Source organism: Colossoma macropomum, unplaced genomic scaffold (genome assembly GCF_904425465.1).
Source record: "Colossoma macropomum unplaced genomic scaffold, Colossoma_macropomum, whole genome shotgun sequence".
NCBI lineage: Eukaryota > Metazoa > Chordata > Actinopteri > Characiformes > Serrasalmidae > Colossoma > Colossoma macropomum.
Genome location: NW_023494788.1, coordinates 30,185,872 through 30,202,696, shown reverse-complemented (window position 1 = coordinate 30,202,696; position 16,825 = coordinate 30,185,872). Strand labels below are relative to the sequence as shown.

General features: G+C 38.6%; 1 protein-coding gene across 1 annotated transcript in view; it reads right to left on the bottom strand.

Moving 5' to 3' along the window:
- gpc3 (glypican 3) overlaps window positions 1-16,825 on the bottom strand; it is a 219,749-nt gene that overhangs the window by 104,506 nt on the left and 98,418 nt on the right. The window contains exon 3 of the mRNA XM_036569138.1: window positions 1,874-2,562. Within this exon, the coding sequence (XP_036425031.1) occupies window positions 1,874-2,562 (689 nt within the window). The remainder of the gene's footprint in view (window positions 1-1,873; window positions 2,563-16,825) is intronic.

The window sequence follows — 16,825 nt, the reverse complement described above, 5'->3', positions numbered from 1 at the left end:
TGCAGGAAAACTAAAATACAGCTGTTGTAGCTCAGTGTTTGAGCGTTACAGTTCACTACTAAACATTTTGACATCGCGTCTGCAGTAGCTATATGGAGAGGAAGTGAGTTTTACCCTGCTAATGCTTAAACCGGAAGTAATCACGAATCTTGTGAAAAGGGCCCATTAATCATCAAAGTTACGTAAAAAAAGAACACCTTTTTCTTGCCTTTTATACGGTATGAACTGCTCTGCGTCTGATTCATAACAATTTTGTACGATGTGGAAACAAGTGGAGATTTGAGCATAAATGATAAGTCAGCTTCAGTGCATGAAACCAGCCTACCAGCACTTCATTTACATATCATTTACATGAAGCACACACTAATTCATGCAGACGTTTCAGTAGCCAGCCAATAAAACGGCAGTGTTTGGCATGAAAGCTAATGGCCGTGCTCATGGGTGGAGTTTGATGTCCAGCAGTGAGTGCACTCCTCCCCTGCTGACCAAACTTAATAGTATTAAAATGAAAACAACTGGAAAAAATAAAACGTGAAATACAACAAAATACTCAGTGTTGTTAACATAGTAGAGTGATTGTTTAGTGTAATTAATTCCCTAAAATAAACGCTGTATTATTGCAGTGTATGACAACAAAAGCACAGTGTAATGTGTCTTTAAATGGAACATGAAATAGTTGCAGCACTTGTTTATATCAATGCGCATGTAAAGTAAGTACATCCACTTTTGTACTGGACTGTCATGCACACAAATTAGTATTATTGAAATTTTCTATTGTTTTTATTTTTGCAACTTGATTTTGCACTCCTACCAGATATGAATACAGATATGCCAAGATGAACGTGATGAATAACAAAACCGTCCGTGAATTTGTGTGCACTCATCTTACGGTCAGATGTGACCATAAGCATCTTTAATGAACAAGAACGAAAGTGAGAAAAGTGAAGTAACTGAATATATGGAGGTGATGGAAAGTTAATTAACAGATAATTAGCGGGATTAACACATAAGTGCTAGTAAGTTATCACGTTACTTCTTTATATGAAGAAAAATACTTATTAGTTAATTAACAATGTAATAAGCAGCAATTAGCACACAGATAATGAGTAAGTAAGCCACAAACTAACGACAAACTAACTTATCAACTAACAGTGTACTTTATTACTAATTGATAAGTGCTTAATCAATTACTAAGTAATAGCTAATGCTTAATGAAGAGTTAACTAATAACTAAATAATGGGAAACTAATAGTTGATTATTATATATTTAATGATTGATTAGCGACCCTTAATGTAAAGTGTTACCAAATAAATTAATGATTTTTTTTTTTAACTGAGGGCTGTTGCTGTGGTAACTCAGTCAACCATCACAGGGCACAGGCCTAATGTCAAATGTAAAGTTTGGTGGAGGAGGAATAATTTGCTGCTTAGTTCCAGTGAAAGAAGCTCCATAAAAACGTGTTTTGCCAAGTCTGTGTGGAAGAACTTGACTGACCTTCACAAAGTTTTGACTTCAGCCTCAACCTCAACCCTTGGGATGAAATGGAATGCAGACTGTTAGCCATGCCTTATCATCCAACATCAGTGCCCAACCTCCCTAATGCTCTTGTGGCAGAATGGAAGCTAATCCCAGCAGCCATGTTCCAAAATCTAGTGGAAAGCCTTCCCAGAGGAGCAGAACAGAGGAAGCTTATAAAGCAGCCAAATATGGCCAACTCCATATTAATGCCCATGGTTCTGGGATGAGATGTTCAACAAGCACATATGGATGTGATATTTGTGGTGTCCACATGCTTTTGGCCATAAATGTAAATGTTTGCCTTTACATTTCAGCTTGTTTTAATTTTTCTGTGTTTGTGTGTGAGTCACTCACCTGTGTGTTGACTCTACTCTTGGCCCCTACAGCATGTTTTAGAGCCAGTTTGATGATCACATGTAGTCTGAGCACCACCGCCTCCATATCCTGCTCTCCCCTCATGGCGCTGTCCAAGGTACCCAGCCCTTCCACGTAGCTCCTCCAGTGAGGCTGTACCTCAGCTGCACCTCCAAGGCAGGCCCCCATGGTACTGAGGCACAGAGGCCTGCATGGCCGCGCCTCTAGTAGCCCCTGGCAGTGTGGACAGTACCACAGCCTGAGCAGCGCCCGCCCACAGTCCCGGCCAGCTCTCAGGTGCTGCGTAGTATTCACCACCTCAATGCCCAGATTTAGCGCCTGCAGGAAGACACGAGTGGCTGGCAGTGAGCGAGACAGGCGTGTCATCATCAGCTTGGGGTATGAGCCAAATGCCGAGGCCTCGCGCCATGCACCCCTTAGACAGTCCTCCGAGGTGCCTGGTGTCGCCCCATTGCCTAGAAGACGGCGGTAGGCCAGGGGGAAGAGGCGAGAGAAGAAGGAGGTCACCATGTCATCCACATTAGCATCCGAGCCCAGGATGTAGAGGGACATGTCCAGGAAGAGTTGAGTGACAGCTCCACTAGCCCCGCCTCCCAAGGCAGGGAACTCCTCCCTCAGCATTGCAAGGGTGGAGTTACGGCCCAGACGCAATACCATGTCAAAGGCCTCTGAAATTGAGAGGAAGAAAAAACAGGAAGTCAGAAAGAGAATCAATAGGACAAAACCCAGAATAGAGTGCTTATTACTATTATTGGGGATGTACTGATACCATCGATGGTCTCAAATATTGGCCAGACATCGTGCTCATTTACTCAAACTTGTAAAAATTCACAAGTACCAATAACCAAAACCTCCTGATACCCTGTGATGTAAAGCTAGCAAGTGTATGCTGCTGCACTAAAGAACAAACGACTCAAGTGGCAGTGTACGAGGGACTGCTAACACAAGCGTTCCTGACACCAAGCAGTTTAGACGCAAAGTTGTTGGTCACTTTAAACATTCTGCCTTGACATATTTCCACATACACTTTGCGATTTTAGCACACAATCACAACCATTTCCCCAGTACAGGTGGAGATACATAGGCTAACAAACCAGAGGCTAATAAGTCATTTACTCTGTTTGACTAAACATAATTGCAAAGTATGAATTTTAATATAGTGATTTTTTAAAACTTTTTTTTTTTAAAGGCTACAGAGAGACCATACTCTCCCACCCATTTACATCACCGCCTGCTTTTAGTTTCAGTACACAGGGTGGTACAAGTTAACAAAGCTGCCTATTTGCTGGGAACTTGGGTGTGCAGTTTGTTATTTTGCACGACAATGCGTTTTCAAACAGTGTGAGTATATAAATCGTAGGCTTTGTCCGTACACTAAGGTCTATTTAAACACACAGTGTGAGTCACAAAAGATTATGATTTCTAAAATGGCACAGCGTATGATGTACAACCCGAAACGTGAGTTCTTCAGATGTGATTCCTGCTGTCATTGTGCTACAGGGACTATTGGTGAAAGAGACAGACAAGGAGTGAGGATCAAAACTATGAAACATACTTTACTTACAGCTGTACAGAAGTGCTTTTCTGACGTGGAACAAAACTCATTTTTCTCCACTGCAGTGATACTCTACTTTATGTAACTAACCAAGGTAACTAAAGTATATAATGCTAGCTGATGCACTTCATTTAAAATCATCTAAATTTTATTTAACTGTATTATTACATTATATTGCACTTATTTACATTAACAACTACTTAATTCTAATTAGATTACTCAGCATGGTGCTAGAATCGGACAAAAACAGTAACAGTAAAAGGTGGACTGGCTATGATCGAAAGCTACCATAAAATGGCAGAGCTATTTAGTCATGATGCAGCATCCAACCTGATTTCGTTGGCTAGTCAACCTAGCTATACAGCTAACATTTTAGCTAACATTAGCCAGCCTGTTGTTATCTAGTCCCTTGATGGACAACAAGCCAATCATTAGCCCATGGATGATATGCAAGTTAGCATGGCTAAAATGTCCACCCAAAAAACTCCAATTACACATGTAGAGCTGTGTCATGGGTCCAGAGAACACACTCAATGGAGTAAAAATAAACACTACCTCAAATAATTCAGTTAATTAACAATAACATTTCACTAGCTAGCTTGTTTAGCTTGTGTTATTGATTGTACTCTGAATGTTTAAAGAGCACAGGCTAGAGGAATTTGAGTGGAGTTTAGAGGCGATGTACCCTTGTTTGCAGCGTAATCCAGCACCAAAAGTTTAACAACATGTCCTCAGTTATGTATTCTCATTACTAGATTGTGTCTGGCTATGTGAGACTAGTTATATAAACCCATTCATAAATAATCATCAAGAAGAGTAATAGCATCAGTACATTTGAGGAAATGTATCAACTTTATCAATTTAGCAAATTTATCAACCTATTTTAATCTCACAGCAATCAAACTTCCATTTCTCAGTGGTAGACAGACTGACTCAATGGGTGGGAACTGGCCCAGTGTGTGAAATACCCCCTGGTATTCGAGGGATGTTCGCTGGCTGCTAACTCTCTTGCCATAGCGACACCGATGCTAGCTTCAATGGCAGCAAAATGTTTAGTTTAACAATTCGTCTTCAGGAAATGCTCTTGGGAAACTGGCGTCATAATTTTAAGGGACCACCCAAATTTTGATTTTGAGACATTTAGGGGGGTCCAAGAGGATCCCCGGGTCCTCAGGACCCCCTGTATTTCACACTCTGAATTGGCCTAAACTATGGGAGAAAAAAAATCACTATTCTCAGTCAGTAATTCATACAATTATTCTGACAGCTGGGAAAAAAAACTTGAGAGTGTTACCTTTCAAACCTTTTCCATTCTCACAGCCCAAAGTATGTGAGAAAAGTGCTCCTTTTACTTTGAATATGCCGTTTAAGGCAAAAATAGAGTTAGAGTTAAAAGGTTAAATAATCTAATTAGTGAAGTGAACAGTGATTCCTATGTTTAAAGTACTTGCAAAAGAACATTATACAAATAAAATTAGAGGAGGACAATGAGACAAAACTATAACAGCACGGTGCTTGAGGACATTTTCACGATACATGATAAACATCATGATATTTCGTTTTCTTGGGGTTTGATAAGTTGGAGCCAACATAACACCAACACCAACATGCATCAGTACTGGCACTAAACTGATGATATCGACGATATATTTAGAAGGGTGTATTGTTGCAAAATTTATCAGGACAACAATGAAATATCCACATATTGTCCAGCCCTATGTAAAACAGAAAAAAATCTGATAAACAGAATCTCTCACTCTGGTGCACCATCAGCTACACATATCTCTGTACTCCTGTGACTGATGACAGGCTGGAAAATAAAGAAAGTAAAGCTTCCCACATCAGATGGAAACCGTGGTTTTCGCAGTGACCTTTTAGAACAACAAAAGGCCGCTTTTCAAGAGTCTTAAAAGACTTAAAAGGGGCGCATTCATCCGGACCGGAGGCTGTTTGAGACGCAGAGCCTCAGAGATGCCGAGAAAAGAAAAGTGCACAAAGCGTAAGCCGGAGCTGAGAAATAATCAGATGCATTTGAAAGCTCTCAGTGAAGTCTTATCAGCGCAAAGGCAAAGAGGGACCACTTCCCAAATCCACACAAGCTACTGGGCGAGCCAAGAGGAGAGGCAGAGGAGATTTAGGAGCACAGGGAGAGGGAATAAGGGAGGGAGAGAGAAAAGTCAAGGCATATCACTGCCACTGAGTGAGAGTCAGACAGTTACTTAGTTATTGAGTGGTGAGCAAGTGAGTGAAAGAGAGAGATCTGTGTGATCTAAAGCAGACACAGATCCTAACCAAGCACAGGCTCAGAGATCTCAGCCGACTCATAGAAAAAAGCAGAAATAAAAAAGAGACAAATGTAATGCAGTTACACTAAAACGAGTGAGGTTGAGATTTCACCATGAAAAATATCAAGATAAAAGAAGGATTTCTTACAAAGAAATAGCAAAAATAATGTAAAATTTCTTCCAGTTTCTCTTTATTGGATGGGGATTAGGACTGAACTATATAAGGAAAATAACCACCATCACACTCTTTTTTTTTATTAATATTGCACCTGCAGTCTTAAATTAAGATCCAGGTATGTTTCTTTGGCCAAGAAACCAGCATATCCACTTTTTCTGGCTTGAGACATGTACACTGACTGCCATTTATGTTGTCATCTACACAACACATGGGTGTTTGGTTGCTTTTGACTGGTCTAACTCATCTACAGGTGGTTCACAAGCTCCATATTATATGTTAAAATATCTTTATTTTAAAATTGTTAAGACAACATTGCTAAAAATGTAAGCTATAATTAAAATTGTAGCTCTTGCAATCTGAAAATCTTTCTCTGTCAAATTGTCATTTCAATATAAAAATTGAAAGTTTCACCTTCAGTGATCCAATGCAAAATTGGTTACAGTGTATCAGACAGCTGGTTATTTGCTGTCCCTCAGGTGTATTTATATCAGCATCATTTGTTTTGTTTTTCATCTGCTTGCTTATTTGTCTACTTACAGTATTTCTAACAGAAAATCACATAAAAGCCTGCAACACTAAGTATAATATTAAATCTATCAGCATTTAATTTGTCTACTCTTTACTTTTGTGCTTCGGAAACTGTCCAGGAAGATCGGCTGCTACCGCGGGCTATGAGTCCCCCAGAACAAGGTCCCCCAGGACCCAACCAATGCTCCCCAGCTGCACAGAGTCAGCTAGAGTGCCGCCGATGCTCCTCAGAAGCCCTCAAAGAGTAGGTGTAAAGGACCCCTAGACATTTCAAAGACTTGGTCTGGTGGGACTGGTGAGCAGCAGGGTTGCTGCTCTTGGACAAAGGGGGCAGGCACTGTGGCATCAGAAAATGCCTAGTTATATTTACAATATCTGCTTTCTTCCTGACACTATTAATAACTTGAACTAAATGTCTGTTTCAACTGCAAAAAATAATTGAATGAGTTGTCTCTGACTTTTGCACCGTACTGTATGCACTGACATTTTGTGTGTGTGTGTGTGTGTGTGTGTGTGTGTGTGTGTGTGTGTGTGTGCATAGGCATATTTCCCAACTTTTTTGAAACGTGTTGCTGGCATCAAATTCATATATATTTTTATATGGCATATATTTTTCAAAAAACAGTATAATTTCTCAGTTTTCTCAGTTTGTGGAAACGGGGTTGTAAATGAATCAACAGGGGAACTGATTGAGTGAATCAGTAGATGCTTAAGTGACTAAGTTAGTGTTAGAAACAGAGAAAATCCAGTGGTGGCACGCAGTGAAAAATCCTGTCTGGTTCATTAGCTGCGCGGCCAGAGAGGCTGAAGGTGATCCAGAGGAGCAGAGACTTTAATTAGGCCATGCTGCTGGAGCGCTGTGACATCAGCATGCTGCTAAGCAGACTGTCTGCAGCCACACGCATTAACCGCCCCATCCATCTTACCCGGTGAGGCCCGCTCTCAGGGGCCCGAGCTGCTGCTACATCAACACACGCTGCATGAATATATGACTTTCACTGATGCTGTCTAGATAGAAATCACTTAGCTGTAGGCAATGTCACTGAGTAGTTAAAAGGTTTAAGGTGGCCAACAGATACTCTCATAATCAGAACAGCCTCTTCATACAGACCACCTAGCACAGATGCTGGAGATGCTTGTGTGTAAAATTTTCAAGTTGAGCAAATTCAACTGCCTGGCACAATTTCAAAAAGTGAAAATGCTACAAATTCCTACTGCTGTTGTTAAACACAGGCTGGTTCAAGTTTGGGAAAGTAGCATTCAGATCACTTAAAACTTTTTGATATTGGAAACATGTCCCATCAGAAATACAAAAACTATGCAGTGCTGAAGCCTAGAGCCAGTGCCTACAACTTCAATTATTTATTTACTTTAGTGTCAGCCAAAAGACTGTGTCCTTTTCAACTGGAGCTTAGAGATACACCTAGAGAAGAGTCGGAAACATCGACAAAATAAAAAAAAAATGTGTTATCAAGTATAGGCCATGAATATTACTCAAGTATTGGCCACTGGCCTGAGAACAGACCAGCGTCTCATCAACAACTACACACACAGAACAATGCCATTATGTTTACTAAGCAGACTGTTTATTTAACAAAAAATGTTACAGTTTACTGTATTCAAGCTTGTTTGTGGTAATCGTAATGTTATTTAGTATTTTTAGTGGCAGAAACAGACTTACTGCCAAGACAAATAGTTTCTCTGGCTACCCAATTCAAACTGTCCTTTGAGGGGAATTCTACCAGTCTTTAAAACTTCTGCATAATTCAATGTCTAAGATGTAAACAAGGTCATTCAGAATTGTTTGGTCAGAACTGTTCACAGCGGTGGTGATAGGAATCAGATGTCTGAAGAGTTTAATACCTTTAAAAGCTCAAATAAATTGATTACATGAAATGGTAATTGATGCCTAAGACATTGATTTCTAACTGTTCTGAGAGAAGAACTTGACCTAAAATGTATTTTTTAAAGTCTATTCAGGGTGGAGAGGTACATGCTGGGTGTTGTGAGGTAAATAGTTCCTCCCAAAAAATTGTTTGTTTTAGATGTACCACTATTTTACCATCATCAACATAACACATAAAAACTCAGAAAACCTGTGTAGGTTTACTGATGATCTTGGTAAATAAGATGGCTATATTTGTTAGTTATAGCTGTAGACATCATGACCCCTGGTTCCTATCTCTACCACTCTAAAGAGTCAGTAAGTTTCTCTACAATGACCCATTTCATTTTAAATCACTCTGAATGACTGTTTACATCCTAATGATTTAATTATATAGACATTTGATTAATTGGTGGAAAGACATAGGACGAAGTAAATGAAAATAGGTAATATCCGCCTTAATGAAGAATGTTACTCAGTCACACCAATTGATCCATGATACAGTTGCTGTGCAACCGTATGAGGCCTTCATTGTCATATTTTGTGCTTCACATGTTTTCAGTGGGAGACAGGTCTGGACTGCAGGTAGGTCAGTCTAGCACCTGCACAGTCTAATTACACAGCCATGCTGTTTTCATACATACAGAATGTTTCTTGGGGTTGTCATGTTGAAATAAGCATGGATTTCCCTGAAAAAGATGTCGTCTAGAAGGCAGCACATGTAGCTCCAAAATGTGTATATGTTTTTCAGTGTTAATAATGTCTTCACAGATATGCTACCCATGTCAACAATAATACACCGCCCATAGCATGACAGACCCTGGCATTTGAACTTTATGCCGGTAACAATCTGGATGGCCTTTTTCTTCTTTGGCCCAGAGAACACGACAACCATTATTTTGATAAATAACCTGAAAACTTCACTCAGAGCACAACACACATTTCCACTGTACAGAGACATTGCTGACATATGGCTTCTGCTGTGCGTAGTACAGTCTTAACTTGCATTAGTGGATACAGTGATGAACATTGTTTATCAACAAAGGTTTGTCAGAATTTTCCCAAGCCCATGTGGTGATATCACATGCCATGATCACAGAAGCATGCCAGTTTTTAAAGCAATGCCATCTGAGGGATCCAAGGTCACGGGCATTCAGTTGTGGATTTACCATTTATCTGATGGTGACAGTTTTGGTGGTCTACCAGGGCTTGCATGGTTGCTTGGAGTCATGTTTTTCTATATCTTTTAATCATTTTTGAAGTTTTGGACACTCCAAACTTTCACTCACAGCTCACTCACTGAACTTCACATACTTCTCTGCATGGTCAGTCAGCTCAAAGAAGCACTGAATAATTAAAAAAAGGACATGAAGAATGAAGAGAAAGGAGGGACACATATTAAAGAAGACACACAAACATGTTTATGCAGAGACACACACACACACACACACACACAAGCACACAATCAAGAGCACTCGCAGAATGTTAAACACATCTACTCACAGGCAAACACATTTATTATCATTCACAAACACATTGTGTTTGAAAAGGACAAACATCAATATTACATGTCCATGCACACACTTCATATGTCAAACACACAAAATCAAACATGCATTATTTATGCATTCAAATTTATGCACACACAAACAAACATTAAGAATCGAGTACATGGTGAGTATAAATCAAATCAAAATTCAATACGTCCATATAAAAGAAGCTCATCGCATTACCATGCAGGTCGGCTCACGCGAACACGCCTGTCCATACACAAGGCAAAAACAAGTGAGTGCACAGACAATAAGAACAGGACACAGACACAGAATGTCACTTCCCTGTCACACACTTTCATTTCAGTGAAATGCTGACATAAACCCTATTCTACTTCAAGATACATCTATTCCAAAACACAAGCATATCCAGCAGGTTTCAAAAGTCTGAGACTGCTAGTGAAAAAGTTTCTACTTGCATTCCTTTCTAATTCAAATAAGCTTTTTCGTGACAAACTATATTATCAGCATAACAAATACAAATACAACAAATTATTTGCATGAGTTTTAACATTAAATTTTAACATGAACTTGAGATTTTTTTATTTTAGTATTGGGTACGCCCCCCTTTTGCATCAAATGACAGCTTGCACTCAAGCTGGCAATGGACTCCACACGTTTGTGCAAAAGCCTCTGATGAGTGTATCAAATCTACTTAAGAGTGGTCCAAACACAAGCTTCAATGGAAGAGATAAAACATTAACATGGGCAGAAATTGTGTAGGATCTTGAACATTTCTTTGAATGTTTCAAAAATTTAAAAAATTCTGTTGTTTATTTTCAAATGCACAATTCTACACATTCTTTCCTGCACTGAAAGCTTCTTAAAAAGTTGTACTCCAGCTGCATCAGTAGCATACAGTTGATTACTGTGTAATAATTTCAATGTCTTGTCCTGTAATTAGAAAAGAACAAGGAATCCATTAACTTAGAACACACCTATAATGGATGCCAATGGGCAGTTGATGAATTGCACCATTCAACGTGTATTTTAGTACTTTAGTGGAATTCATTAGTTGAAGGTATTTGTAAAATAAGCTGTAAATCTGTTTAATTAACTCTTTCGGAGAAGAGTTTTCCAAAGTTTTCCAAAGTGGTGAATGTGTGGTAATATGTTATAAGCATAGCGTTGTAGTTGTAAAACTATAAAATAGACTGTAGTTGTAAAACCCCTCCACCCCTTAATTTTCTATCCTTCTCAACCTCTAGATTAATGCTACCACAGTGCTTCACACTGTGTCTCATTTATGTATAAATGGAACATTAATAGCCATGAGACTTGGCTTCATATGGTCTCTATAGTAAATAAACAAGGAGTACCCTCACCAGTGTCCGTGCTGCTATCCACTCATCACGGCTACCTCAAACCACCTATTCCTCACTCTGGGTAAGAAGCATTACAGTGTGAACACATTTTCACAAGTAATAACACATTTATAACATGTGAAGTGTACCAAAACCACGTGTTTATTCACATGTGAAATTCATGTGAAATTCTCTGTAAAGGTGTTTTTCAAAACATTTGGCACTCCGTTCAGAGTTTCTGTTACTGTGAATAGCTAAGTGAGCAAAAGATGACCTGACTTCCAAAAGGTACAAGGTTAAAGATGGCACATTTCTTTAATATTTCATGCATGGTCAGTACTTCGTAACTCCCCCTTTGTTTTGTAGCCAGCTAAGAGTCTTTAAATTCTTGTTTGGGAGATTTTCCCCCATTCCTTCTTGCAAAAGGCTTCTACGTCTGTGAGATTCTTGCATGCACTGCTGTTTAAAGTCTATCCACAGATTTTTGATGATGTTTAGGTTGGGGGACTGTGAGGGCCATCAGCTTGAGCCTCTTGAGGTGGCCCATTGTGGATTTTGAGGTGTGTTTAGGATCATTATACTGTTGTAGAAGCCATCATTTTTCATCTTCAGCTTTTTACAGATGGTGTGATGTTTGCTTCCAGAATTTGCTGGTATTTAATTGAAACGATTCTTTCCTCTACCAGTGAAATTTTCCCCATGCCACAGGCTCACAACTCAAGCCCAAAACATTACCAATCCACCCCCATGCTTAACATTTGGAGAGGGGTTCTATTTATGAAATTCTGCTCCTTTTTTCCTCAAATATACCTTTGCTCATTGTAGCCAAAAATTTTGACTTCATCAGTCCATAGGGCTTGTTTCCAAAATGCATCAGGCTTGTTAAGATGCTCCTTAGCAAACTGAGGCTGACGTTTGTAGAGCGGATACAGAAAAGGTTTTTTCTGATATCTCTTCTATTTAGGTGTCACTGCACAGTAGAACAGTGCGCCACCACTCTAGAGTCTGCTAAATCTTCCTGAAGGTTATCTGCAGTCAGATGGGAATTTTGATTTGCCTTTCTAGCAATTCTACAAGTAGTTCTCTCAGAAAGATGTCTCGACCTTCCAGACCTCAACTTGACCTCCACCGTTACTGTTAACTGCCATTTGTTAATTACATTCCAAACTGAGGAAACGGCTAGCTGAAATTGCTCCGCTATCTTCTTATAGCGCTCTCCTGCCTTGTGTGCATCAATTATTATAGTGCTAGGCAGCTGCGTAGCGGAGCCCATGGCTGCTGATTGTTGGGACAAAGGTTTAAGGAATCATTTATAAAGCTTTGAAATTTAAGAAGTTTAGGAAGATATTGATGAAAAAGGTCCAATGATTGTGAACAAGCCACAGCCCTAACTAGTTAAGGTCTGAGACCTTGGTAAAAGTTGAGAGCTCAAATATCTCGGGTGCCCAAAATTTTGCATGATACTCTTTTCTTTTTTTTCATTTAAAATTGCACAAAACAAAAAATAATACGCTAATCTTGCTTAAAATGTTGAAAAGAATGTTTCAACTTCATGCCTTCTTTTAGAGATCAGTTCATCTTCTGTTCACAGTAACAGGAATTCTGACCGGGGTGCCCAAACTTTTACATGCTGGTGTAAATAGACTTTTAAACTGGATGGGTGATGATATTCTACACTAATAGCATACTTGTTGTACCTAGCAGAAACCTAGCTGCTGAGCTGTGCTGGTTGAACACACTCATTGTGGTAGAGAGAAGTCATGTCTTTAAAAAGCCATCTATGGAGTGGTGTACATTTTAGGACATCCCCAGACCACAGTGTCAGATTTCAGCCATTAGAAAAAACAGCTATGAGTAAAATCATGTCTCAGCTATTGTACATCAGAGGCTGTGACAGGCTGTGTAAGATGAAGGAGCATATTCTGCTCTAAACAGCTTTTTGTATCCTACAGCAGGACATGGATTCGCCAAGCTCCACTTATTCCACCACAGACTGTTTTTTCTGCCATGTTACATTTTTTTTTTTACTGCAGATTGACTTGAAAAATGTTCAAGTAAAGCAAATAAGCTCCTCTGCTCATCATGTGCCACTTTTAATGTGATGACCAATCAAAAAAAAGAGGGTGGGTAAAATGAAGCCAGAGAGCACATACACACACACACACACACACACATACACACACACACACACACACACACACACACACACACTGGGCTGTTCAGTATGACAAACTTGCACTAGCATATGCACCCTCCTTTACATTGCTACTATAAAGGTTTGCCAAAAGATGCTCTGCTGTGTAAACATAGCCTCAGGCTAAGCCAAGTGGCCTCAGACAGTAACATTTGTGTGACATTCACAATTGCATTCTTTTTAACCAGATTAATTACAGTTTAATGTCTAAAATAAAGATAACAATGTATTGCAACCACAACTGCACTTTGTGTTCTGTTCCTTCACAAAGATTAGGCTTTAAATATTTATATAAATATTTATATACATTTAGGCTCATATACTATTACTCACGTTTTCCCCTGCGTTTGTTTCAGTATTGAAAACTGTCTCAAAATTAGTGAAAAAGTGTTGCTATTATAATGATTTTATTATTAGTATTATTTTAATTTTGTTGTTGTTTTTATTGTTGTTATCATTATTATTACATCTATGCATGTAAAAAAACCCTTGAAATCTGTTATCATTTATTAACCCACGTTGTCCTTAATGATTATAACTCAAGGCAAAGTGTAGTTATGGTGGTTACGGTTGATGACTCAGCTTTAGAAAGACTTTATCTCATATTTGTCATTATGTGAGAGTGCAAAACTTGTAGTTTTGATTTCACATTACATACTCAGCACACTTCAAATGATTTACAGACTTGAGCAGCCGTCTATTGGATTCCATTATAAGTGAATATTAAGCCAAAGGTTCTTCTGTTTTTTTCTAAGTACAGGGAAACATGCTGAATTTGTGGTCTGTGGAAATCAATGGTAAGATAAAGATATGGCAGCTAGAGATCAGGCTGAAAAAAGGATGGAGTATTTCTTTAAGGCAGATCATGTGAAGAGAAATTCTTTTGGAGCACGCAAAGGTTCTACAGATGAATCTAATAAAGCAGAAAGAGAGAAGGTAAATTTCTCAGTGCTACATTTTATTCATTTTATAGGAGTTCATTTTAGTAAAAGGGTCATACAGATCACAGCACTGTGCATTGCTCTCCTGGTCAGGGTTCCAGGACTGTGGGCAGGTCCTGTATCAGGTGTCCTCTAATGGAGCGAGCAAAGCTGCCTTACACAGCACAGACATGTACTGAACAGAGAACTGTCATACTTTCTAATGGATTACAAATTCCCTTTGATGGGGTACTGACCTCACTGAGTAGAACCTCCCCGCCCCCTCCTCCTCTCAGCATGCATTTTATATAAAAGGGGGGGTCTGCTGTATGAATTTCAGGGGAAGTATTTATGCTGATAAGAAAGCACTTTTCACTTAAAAGCATATGAGGATCACATAACATCTGCTGCACTGAAGGACACACACAACAGATTACCCTTATCCTCTCTGTTTCAATTTACCTACATACATTCAGCCACATGCCATCAGTAACACAGCAGAAGTCAGCTAACGTATCCATTAAAGGCTAAGTAATGAATACTTGCTCAATCACTCTGCTATCAGCTAAGAGAGGTGTGGCTCTAGGACGTTTCGCAGATGGAGAATATCTGATTTCTACTCAGCCAGGTCATTTATCACTAATGCCAATGAGTCTGTAACCAAGGAGCGCTGATATACTGTATTCACGGCAAAAAAACAGATGAGTGCTAGCTATGTCCATTCACGGACACTGCAGAGGTAATGCATCATGAAGAGGAAAATGGTGAGCTCATTAAGAGTAAGGCAAAATTACGGCTATAGACTACTTAAAAACCTTATAAATATGGAAGACACTTCATTACAGGTGCTTAAGTGCAATATTTCCACTTATCGGCTGGCAAATATGCCTTAGCATTCAATTAATAGGAATTAACCGTCTAAACCAGTGAAGGCATGTTTTTATGTTGAATGCATAGATAGAACACTAAATTCAAGACCCAGCAATGATATAAAGAACTATTAAGTTATTATTGAGTAAATATGATCACATGATGTGGACATAAAACAGAAATTCCTAACAATACCTAACAAATACCATATAACAAATACCATATATAATATATAAGTATCAAACATTTAGTCACAGAACCGTTTTTATTTTTTTCATATTTCCATATTTTTCAATAATTTGAACAATAACTTGATTTTATTTGAATTCACAAAAACAACATGATCATACTTATGAAAATATTGACTTCCAAACAGAGCTATTTAGACCCCACCCTCCCTTATCACAACAAAGCTGACTGACTGAAATTCACTGATGTGGAAAGACATTTGACTATTTATCTTTTAATGAGAAACACATAGTGAATGCCCTTTCAAGTCTACACTTTCCAATCTTTGCAAACCCAAACGAAATCAATTTTTGCTGTTGTTTAGAAACACATACATCAATTAGAATAATTACATTTGTCTTAGAAACAACTTTGAAAGTTGCATTAACAAAATTTTACTGAAGTTGCATTAAAAAACTTCCTGCAACTTATTTGAAACTTGTCCACAACAGCTGCAAATAAGTTTCACGAAGCTGCCAATCAAGATGCTGAAAATGCACCGTGATCACATGAACATTATTTCTAGCAATTATTTTCACCAGTTCAATGGCCGAGATAGTGAAACAGAAGACTGATTATTGCATTCAATATGAGATCCTCCTGATCAACTGTATCAAGGTTGGAAGTTTTTCATTTTGTTCGTTTCCTCAATCATGCCGATAAACAAACAGGAGTTTCTCAAATTATTATAGAAGAGGAGACCGAGATGTGGTTCTCACTGAACTTGATGTGCTTCTAGGACAGGATGAGCGAGACATCCAGTACAACTGTAATGGCCAGTGTAGGTTTGTTTTCAAAAGCTTAACATGCAGAGCAAATTAAAGACTTCAGATATACCATTGGCTTGCTCATGGGGGCTTGGACCCGGATTTTTCTTGCTTTGTGACAACACCTGTTATAAAAAGCACTATATAAATAAATTTTGACTTGACTTGACTTGATATACGGTAAAGAACAACAGATAGAGCAATAGGTGGATCAATAGATAGACAGAAAACAGAATGATATAACAATAGATAGAAAGATAGAACAATAGATAGAATGATAGATAGAACGATAGAACGACAGAACGATAGATAGATAGATAGATAGATAGATAGATAGATAGATAGATAGATAGATAGAAAGACCAAGACAGCAAAGAAAACTACAAATGTATGTAACACATTGCAGATGATTTTAAATAGAGAAACAATATGGTGTGTTAAAAAACAAATGAAACTTAGATTGTCACATGCAACTTGAATTACTTCATGTAACTGTCAGGTAGAAATTATGTAGCCCACATTTCTTGCAACTGCCTGCATGAAAATTTCACAGTGTAAAGCCAGCCTTAAGTACAAGTCTTCTGATCAAAATGTCTTTAAGTTCACTGAAAAACATAAAATCAAGTGGTCACTCTTAAAGACATGATCAGGTCAAGATCAAGAACCA